We start from the raw sequence: 23,374 nt of genomic DNA, 5'->3' as shown, positions 1-23,374 counted from the left end.
GACTTTAGCAATGCTCATTGCCTCTTCAGAGTCATGATAATTGAAAAAAAAGGAGTTAAGCATCCATGCTCCGTCGAGAGACCCTCTTTCGACTTACTGATTGCATTTAGTACCAAGACTACAATTAATTTACTATTAGTACAATTATCATGAATAATAAGTTCCAAAATATATGCACTGGCACAGGAACTACAAAAATCTTCCTGTAAAGCATGAGGGCAATTTTCTTTTTCTTCTTTTTTTTTGCATTCTGTCTCATCGGAGTACGGTCAGCGAGAACGAGAAATCGGCCCCCGACAACTCGCCCATCATTCCGTCTTAGTAACTCCAGACGTTATAAAAAGTGAAAAGCTAGCCTATACTGTCGGCATCGCACTTTCCAGCGATCAATAGCCTCATTTCTTGGCGAGTAAAGAAGTAAATAGAGTGGATTATCATTTCCAAAATGCTCCTCGAAGAACGGTACGTGTCTAGCGCAGGAATACAGGACTCAAAAAACAGCAGCAGTTATCCTGTGTCTTTTTCTGTTTCCCGTCGTCGGGCTGTTTTTTCACTGCGTTAAATATTTTAACTTGGTCAGCTCTCCAATCTATCATATTTAAGTGTAGCACTACCGGGCTGATGCTAAGGCCGTGAATGTCTCTTAGTACGATGTCTACAGTCTCGAGTAACCCTGCTTTATTTGTGCGTTACAACATATCGTGGGCCGAGCAACCCCAAACTTATAATGCAGGAAATTGCCTCAGTCGCAGCGCATTGTTTAAAGAAGAGGATATAATCTAAGTTCCCGTACTGCGGTACAATGGAACTTTCTGTAGAGCATTGTCTCGCTGAGTGCCCACAACATGACTAGCAGCGAGAGGTTTTTCACAGCCGCCTTAACTTTTTTCATCGACGCCTTTTTTTTTTTTTGCGCAGAAAGCATTTGGACCTTGGTCGTTTCCCAAGAAACAGAGACTGGCTCTGAAAGTTCTACTAGATTTTCTCGTAGACAGTGAATTGATAAATACCTGGTGAGCAGTGTAGCTAATGGGTAATTTTAATTTCCTCTAAGTTAACGCGACCTGTTCATGATTGCGTTGTGATCGCAGGCTTGTAAGATTTTTTTTTCTTTCCTACGTGATACACGGACTTGCTCTGTTAGTGGTTTGGCATTACGCTATAGACTTTTGACAGTGTTTGGTACTTTCACTGTATTTTTCTTTCTGAGCTTGCGCTTCGTACATACAATTTAAGTGTAGCAGGCCCTATCTGTGGTCAGACATTCACTCGTTTACATTCATTAAATCAGAATCGTCGTCGTGGCTGGCACCTCTCACCGTAAATCACGCCGTACAGCAAAACGACGAGTGCGAGGCTGTTGGCCAGCGAGCAGATCATCACCGGCAGCGCGCACAGCAGGGCGCCGCACACCAGCATGGCACGCTCGGACATCCACATGCCCAGAATGCCGTACACGGGGCCTGCGCAGATAATCGTTGTCACACTTTCGCGTATGAAAAACCACCTGGACGGACAGTAAACAGATGAGAAAGGCTGAAATGACACAGCTACGGCTTCGGATAAAGTTAGGCTATCGGTTTCGTACTTCGCTGCGTGCTTCTGTTCATTGGCAGATGATGTCGACGTGAGAGCGACGTGAGAAACAAAGAAATGATAAGAGGAAGGCAGATAGGTTTGCCAGGCCGAGCCGAGCTGATTGCAGTGCACTGGAGAACAAGGGAAAGGGGATAAATTTATGAAAACATGGAGACAAGTTCAGATTTCGGAGATCATGAACACAAAGCTCAGGTCGCTGCGCTAGCGTTCACACGGTGCCAATGTGTCGGTATCCGATAATTATCAACGGCAATGTCATTCCACATGCGACTCACCACAGATAGCTCTGCTTTGTCGTTCACCGTTGTGTTTCATGGTCGAAGCATGTGGCAATGTTAAAGAAAAAATTAACTGGACTTACTCAAGTCTTTCGCTTTATGGCCGGTATGAAGTGAGGCCCATCTTAGCACTCGCGGCTCCAGCTGTACCAGGCTCTTTACCTCGGCTACATTCGATATAGCATGCTTGTTTTGCAAAGTATGAGCTCAGCATGTTTGTGTACGCTGGACCCAGATGCTGAGAACACGCCTAGGGGTTCCACGTTGCACGTCAACTTATTGTACAATTGAGGAAGTTCGCGTCACCCCTGTACCTGTCTTTCTACGATGGGAACCTTTTTGAGTATTCCTGCAGCTGCTGTGCCGTCGCTGACGCCACTCCTTATCGATGCTTCCCGACATACAGCCGGACTCCATATTGCGCCACAAATCTGCCATATCATCATCCTTTGCCCCTCCTGACCTTTCACGTATGCCCATGGGTAATGTGACAAATATGGCTACGTCTGTCTATTCGCGGAATCTTTAAAAAACCGCCAGTACCTACCGCGAACCTCAGGCACCTGACAGTTGAATATACGTCACAGGAATATGACCCATCTGTGAACGTATATACAAACGGATCAAGCTCATCGTATGCGTCAGGTTCGGCTTTCGTCGTGCCTGCGCATCAAGTCATTCGGCCGTTTCGTCTGTATAAGAAGACGTCGAAATCCACGGAACTAGTGGCAATCAGAGAGGCAGTTTACTATATTTCGCGACAGCCTCCTCAAGTATGGACAGCCTTCATTGACGTAAAATCGCCTGTGCAGCTACTAGGAGTTGTAATGCAAGGAATTTCTTACATAGTGTTGGCTCTTCAAGCAACGGAACTGCGCACTCTAGCAGAAAAGAACGGCCACCACATTATATTTCAGTGGATTCCCAGTTATTGTGCTGTACGCGCAACGAACTGGCCGATGCGGAAGCGAAGAAAGCACTCGAAGAACCACAGCCACTGCTTGCAATTCCTTTTTCAAGAACGGACGCCAACTGCCTTTTCTGAAATGTCATCCGAAGAGCGACAGAAAAGCACTGGGACAATCCGAGTAGTCGCCACAGACCACTTTTAAGTTTGGACCAAAAATTCAACGGAGCTGTTCCAGTCTTTCTCCACAGACTTGGGCTGGGTGTGGCCTTTAGCCACGGGAACGTGCACGTCATGTGACGCACTGTCTCCATACTGTGAGCTGTGCCATGCGAGTGAGACAATAGGTCATGTGCTGTGTGACTGTCCTCAGTACGTGGAAGAGCGACAAAAGTTGAACAGTGATCTTACGCGCCTCGACAGGCCACCATTGTAGGAGGACCTTATTTTAGGCCCTCGGGCAGACGTTAAGTCGAGTTTTGAGGCCATCCAGGCCTTACTTCATTTTTAAGAACTGCGGGCCTGGACTGTACGCTTTGAGTAGACCACATTGCTTGTTATAGGTTTTATATCCCCTTCCTCTCGTTATCGTCATCCATCAGGCACCTCTTTCTTCCCTCTTTCTTTCCCTCGTCTCTTCACCCCAGCGCAGAGTTGCTGGATAGAGGAATGTAATAACTCAGACCGACATCCTGCACTCCATATCATTAAACTTTTCTCTCTCGCTCAAAGCTCAGGTGCCGGACATTGCATTCGTGCTCTTTGACTGTATTTGGTGTTTTTCCCCACATTTCGTGATTTTCTTTTTTTGCCATGTAACAAGGACCAGACAGTGCCTTCTAAAGGTGTCAACCTATTTTACGTGATATCGATATGATGTAATAAGAGGTTGGCGCTCGCACTATAAAGGGCTACTATCCGTTCCTTCTCACTTCAATGCTATTTCATGAAACGAAGGAGCAAAGTCAGTTCACATGGTCGCGAAGGCGAGGCGGGAATACGGTCCCAAACCAATGAGCAGCTACATCAATAATTGCGGTCGTGCGATTGAAGCGCGACTACATCTGGCGGAGCAAAACACTAGTTGATGAAAATTAGGCGTATAATACGTCACCAATGGAAACATTTGAAAAGCACAGACAATGTAATTAGAATTTTTAATAAATGTGAAGTTACAGGCTGTTTTCTTCCATCCACGAATAATTATGAGTACTAAACTGTTTGCTCATGGCGATGCGTGCTGAGATAGGCCGAGGTTGTACTACCGTATTTAGCACTGTAATGTCGCCAAAACCATAGAGTTTCATGCAATAATGGAGGAAACTATAGCCAAAAGTAAATATGGGGTTTTACGTGCCAAAATCACTTTCTGATTATGAGGCACGCCGTAGTGGAGGACTCCGGAAATTTCGACCACCTGGGGTTCTTTAACTTGCACCTAAATCTAAGTACACGGGTGTTTTTCGCATTTCGCCCCCATCGAAATGCGGCCGCCGTGGCCGGGATTCGATCCCGCGACCTCGTGCTCAGCAGCCCAACACCATAGCCACTGAGCAACCACGGCGGGTATATGGCCAAAACTCTCTTATGCGTAGCCATAAAAGTTAATGAAAATATATATGGAATAAATTCATAAGATTTGATCAGTAACTTTATTTTGTAACTGCCTTTTCACCAACTACTAGGTTGTCGTATGCGTTCAGTAATATAAATAAACTGCAACTGGCACGCGTGTTATATTAGTGAAAAATAAAGTGTTTTTGTGAATTATTTCAGTGTGATGTTGATTTTAGCTTAACACCAAAATAACAGATGTGTGTTGGTACTAGAGACACAGGCATATGGTACTTAGTTCAACATCTGGAGGAACCCATTCCTATAAATTCGTGGACAACTCTCAAGGCTCACCAGCGTAAAGCGTGCCGTTGTAAAATGAGGTCGATATATACAAATGGGTGTATCTAGTTCACATTGGGACGCGACGTTGGGGGCGAATATTCTCACACATCATTTGTACTGTTGTGTGCCTTGTATATGCGATGTCATGTTAGCTGGCGCAACAGACGACTTGGCGCAACAAGTCTCGAACGGCAAACAGTTTTTTTTTCTTTTCCACCTAGTAGTTGGCCCCGCGAAATGTAGATGGTTCTGTCGTGCTTCCACAAGCCGCCGTTGCAGGATGTATGAGCTTCTATGGCACCTTCGCTACGATGTGTACATATACCTTGCAGAGAAGCAGATACGTGCATGAAACAGAGGTCACCATCTATTAAGTTATTCAAGCGTGTTCTGTAGATATACACGCACAAACTGGAACACTACCATTACAAAAGCAAGGTAGTTGAATATATTTGACAAACAATAAACAAAAGTGTTGTTAATTACATGTATTTTCAAACAACAATATTTTATCCCGAGATAGCATGCCGGAAGGCTAACTTGCACGCTTCCTGCCGTCCTAAAAAAAGAATTTGCCAAAAGTCGATGTCCTTTTTTTCTCTTGCGCTGTCATGTGTGTTTACCAGCGCTGTTTCACCATAATGCATGCTTGCCCACTTGTCCGAATTTATGTTAAATTCACAGTTAGCTCCGGACACTGTTCCGCAGATTAAGCGGTTAAACATACAACTATGTGCGATTCAGTCACTACAGCGTCGTACGGACCTGTAGATTCAGGTGCGCACATATTGAGATAACCGTCTGTGCGGGTATGGAGTCTTACAGCTGTTTCCTACGTTTGTTACTACATTTTATTAGTTTCACATATCCAACCACGATGTGTCAGTGCGTAGAGCAAGAATCTAAGTCAGACATGCGTAAAGAAATATTTAGCCGTACCCGATGATTACTGAATTCTTGTTGCAGTGACTCAAGCATGCTTCAAGCTATTTGTGTGATAGAGCATAAGAAGGAGTTGGTAAGGGATACATATTGGGAAAATGTGGTACTAAGGAGCCGGTTACTTTAACATCAGTAATGGACCTCCTTAAGAAAGGATAATAAAACAAATTACGAAATGAATGCGAAAGGTAAATGAAAACAAAAACAAAAACTGAAATAAAAAAAAGATAATGAAAAACAAATGAAGTAAGGGTTGACACGATCGCTTGCACGCCCGTCGGACATGTGCTGCAGAGCTCTCGCACACACACACACACGCGCGCACACACACAGACACGAGCACTCAAAATTTTGGAATTTGGTGTGGCGCGCGCCACCACAAAACTTCGGGCATGACTAGAAAGAATGGAAGAGGTATGGCGGTGCATATTAAATCCGAGAAAAACAAACTTAATTGTGAAAAGGTAGATCTCCTACATGAAGCCTCTTTCCATCTCGTCAGGATGGTAACTAGCAGACGTCTACACCGAGTTCATACCTGCCAACTGGGACACGATGATAGCCACGGTAAGGGGCCAGGAGGCGTCCTGTCTGTTAACCTTCAGCATGTCCATAAAGCCAATGTAGATGACAGACTCGGACTTGATTAGCATCATTGCCACGAACACGTAGATGGCCGCAGAGATGGCCACGGGCCAACAGGCCCGAGAGTCTGGCAGCGCCATGGTTCGGATGGGTCTTGTCGCTGACTGTCACCGCTGCAAAGGACAGGGAACAATGGTCGGAACAAGGCTGTGTTCAAAAGGAAAAAAGGAAATCATTACAGGATCACTCAGAACAGATCATTTATTGTCACCCAAAAGCAGTGATAGCAGCTCAGGCGACGGCGATTACGATGACAACGGCAAAGCGATGACGACTATGACAATGGCGACAACATAATGATAGCTTTGCTGATGATGAAATAGCGGCAAAGTTGTGTACATGGGGGAGAATCTTGGATTGTTTTCTTTTTTTTTAAAGCGAACAGCTTTCTATGCCGCTTTCTCCCGTGTTTCTGGTTGGCGGTAAGCGGCCGGTGGTTGGACTTGCGATACAAAGGAGCGAACGCAAAGGGTGCGCGCTCTCGCGCAATCGAGTCGCAAGAGCACTGTTGGTCGCCAAGTAACTCTTTGAGGCGCACGCGCATACAGGCGTTGACGCGTGCGTCAACGCACGCGTCAACGCCTGTATGCCGCCTTCACGTCACGCGCCACGCGTCACGCCTTGACGTCAATTCGCCTTGACGAATTGCTCTGGACAAGTACAGCCTTCTTTTCCCGACGTTTTTAGAGCAGTGCAGAAAAAAAAATGGGTAAGGCAAGTTTCGTTCTCAATTTCGCTTCGGAAGCTATACAACGACCGCCTGTGATCTTTTGTTGTAGTTTGTCGTTTAGTGTTCTGGCATTTTAGTCATGAAGCCTTTTTTGCTTTTCTTTTGCACAGCAATCAGTGACATATTTCTTGGCGCAGCCTTTTTGCGTGCTCTTACGGCACATAAGTACTACAGCATTTTTTTTAGAGCGCAGCTCCTATAGGCGCCCATTCCTGCAGCGAGTGTCGGCGTCATACCTAGTAATCGAGCGAGCGAGCACAGTGAAAGATAACAGCGACAGCTGAGCGCAGGTAGAGATGGGAGATGGCGATAGCGAAGAGAGCGTGAGGCGGAAAGCGGAGGAGGAGGGTATGGCGAAAGCGTAAGATAAAAAGCGTAGTACCACGCAAGACGGGCTGTGCGGGGACGGTGGCTATGCGATGGCGCTAGATTAACCCACGTCGTCTCTATCTAAACAAAGCGCTGTATGAAAGGAGATCTGTGTGTGGCCGCTGCTCTGAATCGCGTCCACACGTAATCCATGAGCTGCCTCTCGTGACCTCCCTATTAGCGAGGCAGTCGCGCCACACTTCACTCCGTTTGCAACGTGCCGCACGAGACAGATTGTCCGCGCCAGCCAATATATTGCGAAATAAGAACACGTATAGAGCTGGGCTCAAATTTCGCATTAGGGAGTAACGTAATCGTAGGTGAATTTTCTTTCCCAAAGTTGATCTTTCTTCAGCAACCACTTATTTTGCACTGTCGAAGAGCTAGTCATACAGCATTCATTCATTCTTGGAAAGCTTGTATGCAACCAGCATCTAAAGGAGCTGAGAGGCTAAAAAAAAAGATATTGGGCTTTACCTGCCAAAACCACGATATGATTGTGAGGCACGCCGTAGTGGAAAACTCCGGAATCTTGCGCCACCTGGTGTTCCTTAACGTGCACCAGAATCTAAGCACCACGGGTGTTCTCGCATTTCCTCCCATCGAAATGCGGCCGCCGTGGCGCGAATTCGATCCCGCGACCTCGTGCTTAGCCCAACAGGAGCTGAGAGGCTATTCGTGCAGCTTTTATTGACAACTTCAGTGATCTCATACTTAAACCTGTTAGTTTGTCCATGATAGTTAGCTATCTTACTTGTCGGCTGCCTTACGTGTACTTATGGGTATAGGTGTGTTACCTGTAATTTTATCGAAATAAGTATTCCTGCTGTAGATATACACGTCTGCTTTGGACTATACGATATGCGATTCGGCATTCAATACTTACTATTCGTGTTCGCTTCGTAATCAAATAGGTCGATATTCGCTCACCTCTAGCTTTTGACAGGTTATTCTGTTTATAAACTTGTCTTGTTTAGTGAATTCTCCTTAGCTATGGCCGCCGTTGTGGCATAGATGTTATTGCGGTGTGCTGCTAAGCCCGAAGCCACGGGATCAAATCCTGGCCGGGGCGACCGCATTTTGATAGGGCTAAATGCAAAAATGCCCGTGTACCATGCACTGAGTCCACGTTAAAAACCCCAGGTGGTCAAAACTAATCAGGAGTGCCCTACTATGGCGTGCCTCATAATTATAGCGTGGTTTTGGCACGTAAAGGAAACATCAAAACTTAATTCAATAGCCTGATTTACATAGGGCAGACAGCTGTCGGTGCAGATTGCGCTTGAATTAAATACAATTATATCGGCACGTGTACCACATATTGCAGCGTGTACCAAACACGGTAGCGGCATTATCATCATCATCATAACCACCATCCTGTTTTATATCCATTGCAGGACGAAAGCCTCTCCCTGTGATCTACATGTGTCCCTGTCCTGCGCCAACCGATTTCAACTAGCGCCTGCTAATTTCTTAATTTGATCACCTCACCTTGTCTTCTGCCGTCCTCGACTGCGATTATTTTCTCTTGGCACCCATTGTGTAACCCTAATGGTTACAATCTATCCGCTATCTAACCTGCGCATTACATGACCTTCCCAGCTCTATTTTTTTATCTTAATGTCAATTAGAATTACGCCTATCCACGTTTGCTCTCTGATCCACACCGCTCTCTTCCCGTCTCTTAACATAGGCGTTATGCCTAACATTCGTAGTTCCATCGCTCTTTGCGTGGTACTTAACTTGTTTTCGAGCTTCTTTGTAAGTCTCCAAGTCCTTGCCCCATATGCTAGCACCGGTAGAATGCATTGATTGTACACCTTTCTTTTCAATGATAATGGTAAGCTTCCAGTCAGGATCTGACCATGTCGGCCGTATGCGCTTCAACCCATTTTTATACTTGTGTAAGTTTGCTTCTCGTGATCAGGGTCGCCTGTGAGTAATTGACTTAGGTAAACGTACTCCTTCACCGACTCTAGAGGCTGACTGGCGGCCCTGAACTCTTGTTTCCTTGCCCGGCTATTGATCATTAACTTTGTCTTATGCATATTAATCTTCAACCCCACTCTTAAGCTCTCCCTGTTAAGGTCCTCAATAATTTGTTGTAACTCGTGTTGAACAGGACAATGTCACCTGCAAATCGAAGGCTGTTGAGATACTCGCCGTTGATCCTCACTCCTAAGCCTGCCCAATTCTTAATGAACGGATGTATAACGCCACGGAGTAATAATGTTGGCCCAAAGAAAGGTTACATTTTCTAGTCAACCTGGCGGCTGCTATTTGCGAGTAGCTTCCAGAGAAAAAATATCAGACATTAAAGGGAACATAAATGAAGAGTAATATCATTTAGGATCAATAGGCGCATTAGACGAATATGACGGGACTTAGCTAAGTTTAACCGCTTTTATGGAAGCGTTTAGAAATCGTAAAGTTACACTATCATAATTTTTCTTTAATTTGTTCTCGTATAGGATAGCTGCTGTCATAAAAAGTTCTCACCAAGAATTAAATTATCGCACACGCGAACCATAATTGATTGGAACACGCTTGGCCTTGATATGTTCGTCCACGTAATTCCATTGACGTATCTTTAGGAAAACTGGAAATGATTCTTGTCAAGTTTATGTTGTTATGCTCGCTCTGTGGCAGCCAGAGAAGGCTGACAGTATAGTAAACAAAATGACTACATAAAGACAGAGCACGACTTATGTTTGTTCTGATTTTAACTTAATGTTTACAAAAGAATTATTAATGGATCACTAAATTAAAGCGTACACTAAATTACGCTGTATTAACTATTAAATTATTTTGTTCAAAGGACAACGAGTGACTGTCACCTCATTTTGGCATTCCTCGCTGTCTCATCCAACATATTAAAATTCAAGAACTTTTAGAAACGATGTCTTTTATCCCACTTCACCTAATTTCTTTGTGTGTTCAAGCATCCACACTAAACAAATGAATAATAACATATCCAAGGAGGACATCGCACTGGTCGTTTCCTTGTACCAAGGCACCGTAGGATTGAGATACAGCAGTTGACACAATAGAAATAATTCGCAGTACCATTACTGCTGCTCGTAACTAAATGGTGCCACTCCAGGGAAATCGCCTTTGCTTCCCGGATCAGGACCGCAGTCTATGAAAAACCCCAATTAGCCCAATTACTGTTTCTGCAGCGCCAACTACGTTATCGTTGCATTATAATAAACGCTGACAACCTGCATGCTGAGAAATAGGCTGCTCACATATTCACAATCAAGGGCTACAGTCGCAAACGGACGTTGCGAAAATACATGCTAGAGGAACCCTACAAATCAACACGTCCCTTTTGCACCAAGGGATTAGTGTGTCGAAACTACATTCGCTTTTTCTGTGACAAAGATTATTGAGTGTAAGGAAAGTAATCTCAAAATATTTTGTTGATTTCCCAAACCCCAGCGCTAATTGTGTCACTCGAAGTTTATTTAATTACACTTTATTTTAACACACCTCTACCCCCTTTATCCCCAAAATGCTTGCAAAGTTTCCCACATTCAGTTGTTGCTCACTTTCAAATGTCATCATCAGCCAAATTAAGGAAAATGTAATTTTCCTTAATTTTCATTGGTAAACTTTACTAAAGCTGAGCAGAAACTGCCAAAATCTATAGCGTCAAGTCGATCTGATGCGAAATCTTCAAGGTGATGTCGCCACGCGACTTTCCCTTCCGTGTTCTTTTACGCTTTTCAGAACCATGGCCGGGATAAAAACGCCCTTTTCGAAATTGGAGGTGAATTCTTATACAGCACGTACCATGGATCGGGTGTACGTTAAAGAATCGTAGGTAGTCAAGATTAATCCGGAGACCCCACTATGGCATGCCTTATAATTATATCATGACTAGATAATGATCTTGACTAGATAATAATCCCTAGAATGTTTTCTTTATTCTCGAACAATCTAGGCCAAGTTACTATTAAATTTATTGTGCGTTAACATGAAACCACACAAGAAAACAAATTTTATTGTTTCATTATTTTCTTCATTGTTGCTATGTAAAAAAAAAAGCCATGTGGCGTTGTTTCCCGCAATACAGGATTTCTCTGAAGCGTAGACAAGTGCATGTATAGTCATTTTTACCCTCTACGTCATCCCAACTGCCCATTGAGTACCTTATGCATAAAGAATATTTGAATACCTTACTCAATGTCAAGAAGTTCACACAAGGAAGGAGAACGCAAGGAGGGCTCAGTGATTCACAATTGGCAGGTTTTTTAGAAAGTTCTGCTCGCGGCATTCGCACCGCGATCAGGGAAACATGAGCGCAAATACGAGCACCAGAGAGCCTCAGATAGGAGATACCTAACAGCGCTTTCGATATAGATTACACAACCACGTTCCCAACTGTGCACATAGTCGAGCAACAGCTGATGGTCTGCTTCCCGAATCGTAAACGCCAGACTCCAAGACACCTTTGAAAATGCAAATATTACCACTGTTCAAAGGTGGAACTGCAAATTATTTTTCTTTTGTGCCAGACATATTGTTCACCCGTGTGAAACATGATAGGGATTTTCTAAACTAGTTTTCCAAGCAGTTATTACTCCCAACCTACGGTCTTCCACCGGACGTGAATGTATGTACAAAGTAACTTGAATGGTCATCCACATTAAACATTTTTTTCTGTACTACACAGATCGTTGACTCACTGAAGCTCGTAGAAATTCTGGTTTCGGTGCTGCGCGCCTGATTTCGTTTAATAGCGCACGAATGCAATAAATGTGCAGGACGCGTGCGCGAGTCTCTGCATTCTTGGCCTAATGCGCAGCAGGAGAGGACGCTTCCTGAGCGAGTTCTTGTTTCTTATATAGGACACGCGCTAAAGGTTTGCTTCGCCACGCCCTCGCTTGATTTTTGGCCCCACTTAGATCCTTCGTGATCCGGTGTTCTTTCTATCGCGTTGGAATGCGCGCTCTGCCGTAATACATCGTGAAATTCACTGTTGATGGGTTTGTTCGAATGGTCGGGCGAAGAAACGTCCACCCCCCGATCGCGAAAAAATTACACCGCAGCATTGTCACGTGTGCTTGGCTCGCTATAGAAGTAACCTTAAATACTACTTAATGAGGTGCTCTTGAAATTCTCAAAAGGTATCGACAACAGCGCTGAAAGCAAAATCAACAAATAACAACAGCAGTAGCAGTCTCGTTGGACAGCGGCGTTGCAGTGCTGCCATATAGGCTCATGCTAGCACGACGGCTTCGTATAAATCTGATTAAATTTCCGATCGGTCAGCCACTCTTCAGGCAACGTCGAATACGAGCTTGTAGGACACCAACTACGACAAGCATTGCAGTTCGCGACATTTTGCAACTCAGCCTGTCTTGAATCACTGTCGAAGGCTGCGTTAAAGGTTCCGTATGTGCTGACATCTAATTCTCATGCACTTGTATGCATGTTGAAAAACGCGATACAACTGAAATATTAAAATCTGCTATGTATTAAAATTTTCCTAGAGCATCAAGACGCCATTCGTTAGCAGAATGCACGTGAAGAGGGAAATTATATCAACACTCTGATAGCCCTCTTTCCCAGTGTAAAGTCGAGCGCGATTTGACGGTTATGGCGCGAGCGTTGACCGGCCTGGCGTCCCAGGCGCCCAGCGGCTCGTTTTCGAACTGTGAAAATCAAGATTTTGCATTCTTCTCTCCCTCGCTCACTGTCCCATGCTACGACAATGACCCCCGCGACGAACTCGCCATCCTTTCTTTTTTATGATACCGAAGAATTCGTTGCGCGCAATACTATCACTGCCTGTTCCCTGAAGTACCAAAAAAAAAGAAGGAAAGATTCAGAGCAATTACACTCTGTGAAGGTGGATGACCAGCGGAGCTGCATATAACTATAAGAAATAAAGTAAAACAGCAAAACAATATAACACAAATGTGCAGGTTGTTATGTTTATTTGTAGTTACGCTTATCTCGCGACCACAGTACATAAGGCTTTATGGTCGCTATGATAGACGGCCCTGAGCTCTGTGACGACACTGGAGATTAGGTTCTTAGCGAATGTTAGGTCTGTGCACGACCAATTGCGCGTCGTGGAGAGATTGGTCTTGGTGTAACATTGAAGGCGGAACCTTTCCAAGAGAAACGCCAATACCATGTAACCACTTTCCGTCGGGACGAGACACATCGACGTTAAAGTCACCCACAATGACTGGAATTGGGGACCACCGGAAGTATCCACCCAAATGTGTCGATCATAAAGTCTACAAGGTCCTTCTTTGACGTTCCGGAATAAACGTATACGGTGGCGACAACAATTCCGTCCCTAGTTCGTACGGAGCACGCGTCGACACATTCTATGGCAACGCTTGCACCCGTCGTCGGTAAGGCATAGGATGCCACGACCACGCTGTCGTTTGTGTTGATGGCAACGCATCGAACCATCGCCCATCCTCCATCACCGGTTCTGACCCGTTTCTCTCAAACGCAGCTGGGACACACACTCTGATACGATTTTGCCTTATGCTTAAGCTATTCTAGCTCTACAGACGCCGCCATCGTTTTTGTCTACGCACATCACGAAACGCTGGAGACTAGCATAAGGCAGCTTCGCTGTAAAAGCCACTTCCTCGGACGGGAGTGACCGCAGCTTAAGGAACAGCAAGAAGAGTGAGGAAAGCTGGCCTGATAGCTCCCCCACCTCGAAAGAGGATTCTGGGCCGTGGCGTTGTACTTGGTCGACGCTCGCACGATAACCTTCAAATCACGCTAGACTGTACTAGTGTAACAATGGGGCCAAATTATGCGTACACTCCTTTCGAGGCCCGGATTTACGAGCGGATAGCTCCCAATCCGTTCATTACAAACCGATAAACTGATAGCAGCACGGTGTCGCATAGCACGGGATGGTACTATAACGTAAGAACTAGGCACCGAATGGGCCATGTGATACTGGCAGCAGTGCTATAAATGTTGACTGCATTGTTCGCTCTAAGAATGCTACTTCATAAAAAAAATGCGACGAAATAAAGCGGCACGACGGCGTCCGTTTCACAACAGCCGTCAACCCTTACTTTGACTTGCAGTAAGGTTCCGGGTGCTGCCAGGACTACGTTGAACCGAAGACCAGGGCGATAACGTCAGGAAGCCTCGACGCCAGGTTCACAAGGCGTGGCGTCCTCCCGGAGGGTGCGACAACACTCGTTGCGCACTAGGCCGCAGGCGCAACACCACCCTCGGAGAAGCACAGTCACTCGCACAGAATCGGCACTGACGCACCACCTTTCGAAGGCAACGAGACGGCTCGAAGAGTTTACAGATGCCTGTAAACAGCACTTCACAGTCAAGCAGACATAACTACTGCTCTACCCAAGCGGTCTTCATGCGCCGTACAATGTACGAAAGAGTTCGGCTCAAACATAAAAGGCGGGTGCGAGCAGTTGTCCAAATGAAGCCACGGTAAGGGAAAGCCGACCGCACTATGCCCTGCGCCGGGTCCCACTCGGGCGGAACCGGCTACAACAGCCAGCGAGCAGCTGCCGCTTCGAGTTGGTGCCGTCGGTGTCTGGTTTCGGTGGCGCGCGCGCTATCAAGACCGCAGGGCGTTGTTAACAACGCGCGCGCGGTCAACAAAATTGCGATTCGCGCCGAGTGAGAGCGGCCGTCGGTCGTACACCCCACGGTGATCAGGCCTGGTGCCTTAAACCTTCGCTGGGGAACTGACCGAGCATGAGCTTGGTGGGCATGCGTTTCTTAACGCTCTGCGCAGCAGCTAGCTTCTTGTTTGCTTTTCTAGTTCGCGGCCTGCCATTCCTATCTCGCTTCTTGCGCTCCAGAGAGATTCGGCAAGGTCTTCCGGGTTCGCCGCTGCTGTTTGTGGTGAAAAAAACAACAAAAATCATTGTCTGCTGTAGCGCTGTTGATCAGTGTCGTCGTCTGACGCAATCATTAAAACAACTAAACAAACTGGGAGGGTAGGCCGAGTCTTTAATTAGTTCGCGCCTTGTAACATGTCGAGTGATGAAGCTCGCGATGAATAATACTTCGTCTTCGACCACTTTGCCTGTGTGACGTAATCACTCGAATAACGTTGCATCACGGGTTAAATCAAAAGCTGTATGACGACATCATTCAGCGGCGTCCTCGGTGTGTTTGGGCTCAAAACATGCCAGGGAAGCAATTCCACGGTCTGTCCCATCTCGCATATAACCTGGCTGTCGTATGCGTGCGTCATCTGGAATGGTTTATTTTGAATGTCACGACTGCGAGAGTGTTGTGTGCGGCTATTGCACTTTCGCGAGCACTCAGTTAACTTGTAGTTCAATTTCTTTCCTCTTGTATTTAGTACTTTATTGTCGACGACTACTAGAAAAACGTAAGCTATCGCAAAAATCAGTTCGTGGAACGTGATTTCTCCGGAGAAGGCACTCCGCGTCTATCTTATCTACTTTCAGATATCTTCTTTCTCAGACAGGCTGCACCGGAACTCGAATCGGCTGTATCCTCAAGCTTCACCGATTGCTCCGAGTGATATCGGCGGTGTTTGCTCAGCCTTTACCAGTCACGACTTGCCCGGGATACTACGGAGAACACACGACGCTCTGACCACTAAGCCATACCCGCCGTGGTGGCCAGTGGCGATGTCGTTGCACTGCCGAGCACGAGGCCACGGATTCGATCACGGCCGGGTCGGCTGCATTTCGACGGGGTTGAAATGAAAAAAAAATGCGGTCGTGTACTTATATTTAGGTGCACGGTAAAGAACCTCAGGCGGTGAAAATGAATTCGGGGTCCTGTACTGCGGCGTGCCTCATAATCTTATCATAGCTTCGACACGTAAAAGCTTATAATTTACCTGCAACCACTGAGCCATCACCTCTGCACTAAACGAAGACTCAATCCTCTAATTTACTACCCAAATTGGAACGCGCGTTGCGCAACATGAATGTCAAAATGGTCATTTCAGCAGCGAATGCGCAAACATATTCGTTCAATAGTTCATACTGGCATCAAAATATTTGTGCAAAAGTAATGTCCTGAATGAAGAGCTCGTGGCTACTTGCTGTCAAGTCAATAAGCATCAGAAAAGAAGCAATGAGGAGTACTATTATCAACGTATTTTAACATTAGCACCAGTTTCAAGATATTCACTTGAAAAAACTGAGGCTTTAGCATTTCGCATACTATTTTTCGAAAGTGAGAGTATGAAGAAAGGAAGGTAGCGAGGGTCACCGCAGAAGGGCCAGGTTGGCTACCCTACATAGGGGAAAGGGGAGTATGGAATAGAAGGATGAGAGAACGCGAAAGACACAAAAAATGAACCCATGCACGAACAAGGAAAACGTCTCGTTTCAGTGTGATCGCATGGGTGAAATGGTCGACCTATAGAGAGCCGAATTCAGTTGGTTCGTTACCAAAAACAATATGAAACTCTAGTTACACTAGACGTTTCTAAAGCATACGATAGTATGGAATACCCTATATTAATAACGAGGATGCAGAATATTGGATTACCTGAATACTTCGTAACGAGGACTGCTGAGTTCTTGCAGGGCAGGGAGTTTTGCTGTGCACAAAGTGGAATTTCAAAGGGAAGATTCCGACAAACGCGCGGGGTTTCCCAAGACACAGTTTTATCCCCGCTGTTGTTTAGCATCTTACTCAGCTCCATTCCTCATCATTAGGATATAAGGACGTACGTTTACACTGATGATACAGCGTTATTTTTTTTTTTTTTTGCTCCGGCAAATGATATTAAGTCACTCTACGAGTGCTTACAAAAATACTTATGCGAGCTAGAAGCATGGCTGGGCAGTATCTGCTTGTCCCTTTATGTAAATAAGAGTGCCGTTCTTGTCTTTTCTTTACAAGACCCACTTATTATATCCCTTTCATACCGCCATTACACTATTCCACAAGTGGAAAAATTCATGTACCTTGGAATTATTTATGATGGTAATCTTAACTGGCGTCATCATATTGAACATACAAACTTAAAAGCTTCCCGTGCAATGGGGATATTAAGAACGATAGGCAATAATTGGGGCATGCGCAGAGACACACTGATAATGATTTACCGCATGTATATCCGACCTATACTAGAGTTCGGCTGTGTGTTGCCCCTGCTTATAAGCTACGTCATCTAGTTTTTCTGGAACGGGAAGCGCTTCGCTTATGTCTGGGGCTACCAAAGATTGTAGCAAACGCTGTGCTCTACAAGGAATCACGAATGCCTTCCTTTGAAATGAGATTCAACATACTCGCAGTTCAAACGTTCATAACGCTCTATGAATCCCCACTAAGAAGGTCCCAGTCAATCTGCATCAATCAACCAGCCCAATTTTTTGGAGCCTCATGACCTCGGTTCCACACGCCACAAGTGATTATAAAACAATCGTTATTGAGTCCGTTAGGTGTACATATAAATGATGTAATCACGGTAAATAGTATCCCAAATTCATTAGTTATTACTTATGATGACATATACCCGATCATTGCAAAGCAGCTTTCCTCAGATATTCTTAAGGGCTTACTCCAAGATCACTTGAATCAGCTCCACACAAACGTAATTAGAGCAACAGATGCTTCCCATAGTGCGGAAAAAGCCGGAGTTGGAATTTTTTCATCATCATTGAATTGGTCTTTTTCTGTTCGGCTACCCGACTTCACTCCAATACCCATATTGGAATTCATTCCCTCGACCCCTCTATGCAACTGCGGCTGTTACCAGGGCTTCTGCGAAATGAAGAAACAATGCTGTGCCGCTTAAGCTTGGGCGTCGCATTCACCAATGCATATACGTTTTTGATTGGAATGACTGATAGCGCCGACTGTAATGCCTGCGGTGCCGAGGAAACTATAGAACATCTACTGTGCTACTGCCCATCTTTTCAAAACGAAAGACATGACCTCTGCACAGCTCTCAATCAGCTAGATAGAACACCGTTCACCTTGAAGAAGATCTTGGGACCATGGCCTCACATATCGCAGCTACAAAAGGCCACAAAAGCTCTGCTGCGATATTTGAAGGCAACTGGATTGAGTCAGCGTCTGTGATCCGAACTGAGTGACCGAACGATATACCCAGTAGACTTTCTCTTCTTCTTTTCATCTTTCCGTCCTCTTTTCCCTTTCCCCAGTGTAGGGTAGCCAACCGGGCTCAGTCCTGGTTAACCTCCCTACCTTTCCTTTATCATTTGCTCTCTCTCTCTCTCTCCCTAGCTGTCGCCCTAGCTGTGCGCAAGCTCCAAGCTTCCAGGACAACCACGGTAATAATCACAGACTCTTTATCGCTATGCACCTCACTCACTGCTCCCGCCATGTCGCATGTATTAAAGCTTTGTACTCACTGGCTACAAGTCATTTGCGAGTTTACGATTAATATATGTGCCTGGGCCCAAAGCTATTTAGGAATGAAGTGGCAGACAGCTTGGTCAAACCTTCTATCGGCTTACCCTTCTTCCAATGACTGGTTTTATCATGTCTGTCAGGTTTAATAATAATAATAATAACTTCTTTATTTCCATCAGTGATGGAGGAGACTGCGGGTAAAAGTCGCTTTAGAGTCAAGCGACTTGACTAGAGCCCGCAGCCTCCTTTACAAGGCAAACAGCGATTGAACAGGAGACATATATATACATAGCAATTGACTACATGTGAAATATGCACAAAAAATAGACGCAAAAACACGAATTACCTGAAAAACGCTCTTCAATTATTTAAGAAAGATTGAGTGACAAAATATTCACGTAAAGCTCGTACGCCAGTTATATAAATATCAAGACCTGATTTCAGAAACAAATTTAAAAGTGTTGGTAGTGTGTATGATATCTTTTATGTAGAGTGATTGGCACGCGGAGTGACCACCTTCCACTGTTCCGTACACCTTGTGATGTAAGAATGTGTGTTTCTAGTGAGATACATCCTTTTAACTATAAAACAAAATCTAACATCATCCTCGGAAATACACCACTTACAATTTTCTTGGAGCAGTAAATTTTGCAAAACCAGACAAACGGAACTGACATTAACGAGACTGCGTTGTTGTTCCTTCCTCCCCCCCCCCCCCCACCTAAATTTATACATGCGCTTATCTGGTCTGGCAATTTCCCTTTTGTGCCATTTTTGCAACTCATTAGAAACGATTGAACACTATTTACCGGAATGCCGGCGTTTCTCCTCCCTGAGAAAAAGGAGATCGTAAATTACTGCGCGACAGCTCGGCCTGCCATTGAACACTTCAGTAGTGCTGTCTCGAATGACTATGGCCTTAAATACGGACAAGTTTCAGTTTTGCATGCACATGGCACCTTGTTCACTAACGTAATTCGCTAACAAGCTCAGGTGTCAAATTTAGGTGTTAATCAGTTGTTGCCGCACTACTACTGCTCTCTGCCCACCAGCCGAAACAATACTGATGTAGTTGGCCTAGTTGTACAGCAGGAAGAACGTGGCTAGTTGTAGAGTGCCCGCCTCGACTGTGGGATGTTGTGGGTTCCATTCGCATCGCCGCCGGGCACCCACAGGTTGAAACTGACGCAAGTGTACCCCGGCATGGCGTGAGGCTTGCTTCAGGGGTGATAGGCTTGGGAAAGGAGCCTGCACTGTGAATTCCCGTCGAAACCCTCGTGAGCTTCCCAAGGAAAAAGAAAAATCGATGTTTTGGCCGATTCCACGACGACCATTTCCCATGTGGTGCCCCAAAAGCACCTATTGAGGTGGGGACGCCTTCGGGTTGAGGACAAACACCCCTTTCCAAGCGTTGAGGTTCGATAATGGCCGAGCACCACGCATGCAGCGCGCTTGCATCTACGAGGGCCGAATCATAATTTCTCTAAAAAATTTTTCGTAGCCGAATCACGGCTGTAACAGCGAAGTCGTCATATCCATTCCCAGCGGTGCACCTATGTTGCACTGGCCCGACGTTGTCTGCCGCTAGCTCTGCGGCACTGCGCTGCTGTCAGTTGTTGAAGATGGCGGTTCTGCTTCACATGTCCACGACGTTCGAGTAACGAAGTTTGATTCGTTTTCTATGAAGAAATAGAGGAACGCCCGTCGAAATCCACAGGAAAATGCAGCCCACGTATGGGGAAAGGTGACTCGCTTTGGGAAGTGTAGGGTGTTGTTGTGAATTCGCAAAAATTCACGTGCCACGATGAAGCCAAGACAGCAATGCGACGGTGCCCCCCCCCCCCGCTCCCCCCCCCCCCCCTCACACACAGTCAGCTGGACTGATTCTACCATAGGGGCATCTCAAATTTACTCCTGCGATGGGACAAATGTCTGATGCGGTATTGGGACTATGTGGGAAAGTAGTGTAAGATACGTAGAATATTACGTTATATTTGTAATTACCTGTATGTGCCTTATATTGGCTAATAAAAAATAGGGACAAAGACTTGCTGATTCGCCCTCGTATTGCACCGGTAGGCTCCCGGCGGCAGGAATAATGTTGTCAATGAAAAATAAAAGTTTTATAGCTTCAATGCTGTCTACAGGAAATAATTAGAATCTGCATTGACACACACAAAACAAATACTCACAAATAAGTTCTTGCACTAGAGCAACTGATCAGAACATGTGCCAACCTATCATCATACTGAACGTATTATCAGCAAAGTTGACAGTCAATGACGAACAGGTCTTACAATCGAAATGAATTACGACCCTTGTCTGCTTAACAATGGCGTACAAAACTTCAAATATGGCGAGCGATACTCTAATAATACCGCGCTCAAATTTTTGACAAATACATATAACATAATATAGAAAGTTTATACAACACTGCTTACGACACAAAAGGTTTTTATGACGTTAAATTATTATTAGGGAAATCAGCAGAATGTACAGTAACGCTTACCTAAAGCAAGCATGTTCACTTGCCTCCAACATACCGGGTATAGCCATACATATCAGAAATGGTTCTCGGTTACGAAAAGTTACGACTCGTTTTTGAATTACTCCGCACTCCTTTGTAGAAGGCGTGGTTACGCTCCTTTGTGTTTCAGCTTCGTGATCTTAGCACCTGCTGTACGCAATGAACCGCACGTAATTAACCAGCCGCATAAACTATGGCTGAGTTCGGATCGAGTTCGTTATGAATCACGGGCAGAGTTTCCCATGAGTGGCCTTGCGTAAACGTTCAATCGGCTTTTGGAATAATTTTTTTATTCCACCACGCACAGGGTTGTCCACTCATAGATAAAAAAACATTGCAGTATTGTTAAATTCAGCAGGACTTGTAAATTTCTTTTCCTGTACAGAAAAAAAGACATGTTCGACCTAATCTCCACCGCAGGTGACCATTAATGAAAAATTAAGTCTTCATTTTATTAACGAACTGCTGAGGTCGCTTGAATATTAATCATGTGTTGCCCCATAGAGTAGACGGCTCAATGCACCGACGCAATGTCTCCAGCCTCGGCCAAAGTGTTGCAGCAATGAGCCTTTCATGTTCAGTGGCTCATAATTACTCCCTAATGGGGCCGAAAGGAATGTCGTGGAGGACATTGACCGTGCGCTGTTAAAGGGGCTACTTTCTTTGGCTCTTTCTTACCACTTTGGGGTTTGTCAGTTTCTGGCCGTCGGTGGCCAACGTCGGATGATTAGATGTCACTAGCAATAAATTAAACAAATAAATAGAAATGTCTTATGTTGGGTTTCGAGTTAGAATCAACTGCACCCATGTATCACAAATAAAGAAACTCATTTTGTAAGTTCATTCGTACAATTAAAAGTACTAGAGGCCTAGAGTTTTCCCTACCATATCCTATGCCACTCGGCGTAATTGAATCCGTGCCACGCATGGTCCTTACGGTGGTGGCACTAGATGGTGCTGCGTGTGCAAAAGGAAACGCGAGAGAGGAGCCATGCTGCATACACGTTTCGGTGTTGTCAGTAAGGTGTGTCATTACATTGCTGCAATGCTAAACTCATTAGTGTCTTCAAAGGGAGTATGGTAGCGCGATTAAAAAACGGGACAAAAGAAGACGGGACAACAGAAGGCACATAGGGACACACAGCGCTGTGTGTGTCACTATGTGTCTTCTTTTGTCCCGTATTTTAATCGCGCTACCGTACTCCCCTTGAAGATGCATTACCAACAAGCCCACATTGCAACCCTCGTGGTCCTTAGTGTCGACGTTTATCGTTAGATCGGTTCCGCTCTAATATTTAGAGTTGAAACAATTACCGCTTACTCTGCGCGCCAGGCACGTGTCATGGAAATAATCATGTTTTACAAAATTGAGCGAGTGCACCTTATAGCTCGCGATGAAGAAAAAAAGTTAGGGCACCCTGGTACGCGTCAGATGCGTTTCTACGAATGAGAACTAGATATGCATATTGTGGGGCCTAATAAGGTAGGAGACAATGGCAGTACTGAAGAAGAAGAACGACAATATCAACGATGCCGATTAGAGAGGTATCAGCAGAAAATCAGACCCAATAAAGGAAAGAAGAAGGTATGAACATTTAACGAAGACTGCCGTGAAAAACAATAGACGTGCACATACGTAAATATGTCATACGTAAATAAATATGCGTATGTGTGCGTTATTACATAACATGAAATCCTTAGGGACGCTTACAAAGATATCAACCCACAGGTGGCTCTACGGAGGAGGAGGAATGAGCTTTATCTGTAGAAATGAGCTGACTGTGGAATCGTCCGAGGAGAGTAGCGTCCCTAGTCCAGGATGGCGTGGGCCTGAGCCAACAGCTTCGCCCTGCTCACCAGACGATGCTGCTATTCAGGGCTCGGGCTCATCAGCTGGGCCTCGCACTGCTCGACGGTTGGTTCCACGGAGAGATATATACATAATTTCTGGCGCTTTACCATGAAGCTCATTCAGCAGCCGAGACATTGTTTAGTATACGTGGCTGCAGCCAGATACAGACGATTGATTTTCGAGAAGATTGGCTTTCTGAGGACTGTTTGCAGCTTTCCGCGCAGTAGAAGAAGGCACGCTCTTGCCAACGCAAAACAAAGCTAATGTAGTGCCGTTCTCGCGCCCG

The 23,374-nt window shown here is 45.3% G+C and overlaps 1 protein-coding gene across 1 annotated transcript in view; it reads right to left on the bottom strand.

Annotated features, from left to right (window-relative positions):
- The window catches only part of LOC126541763 (monocarboxylate transporter 13-like), a 34,514-nt gene extending 13,272 nt beyond the window's left edge, over nucleotides 1–21,242 (bottom strand). The window contains exons 1-4 of the mRNA XM_050188692.2: nucleotides 21,219–21,242; nucleotides 14,434–14,682; nucleotides 6,164–6,383; nucleotides 1,320–1,463 (exon numbers count right to left, since the gene is read on the bottom strand). Coding sequence (XP_050044649.1) covers nucleotides 1,320–1,463; nucleotides 6,164–6,350 — 331 coding nt within the window. The 5' untranslated portion in view covers nucleotides 6,351–6,383; nucleotides 14,434–14,682; nucleotides 21,219–21,242. The remainder of the gene's footprint in view (nucleotides 1–1,319; nucleotides 1,464–6,163; nucleotides 6,384–14,433; nucleotides 14,683–21,218) is intronic.
- Between the last annotated feature and the right edge of the window lie 2,132 nt (nucleotides 21,243–23,374).

Source organism: Dermacentor andersoni, chromosome 2 (assembly GCF_023375885.2).
Source record: "Dermacentor andersoni chromosome 2, qqDerAnde1_hic_scaffold, whole genome shotgun sequence".
Taxonomy (NCBI): Eukaryota; Metazoa; Arthropoda; class Arachnida; order Ixodida; family Ixodidae; genus Dermacentor; species Dermacentor andersoni.
This window is presented reverse-complemented; position numbering and strand designations above follow the sequence as displayed.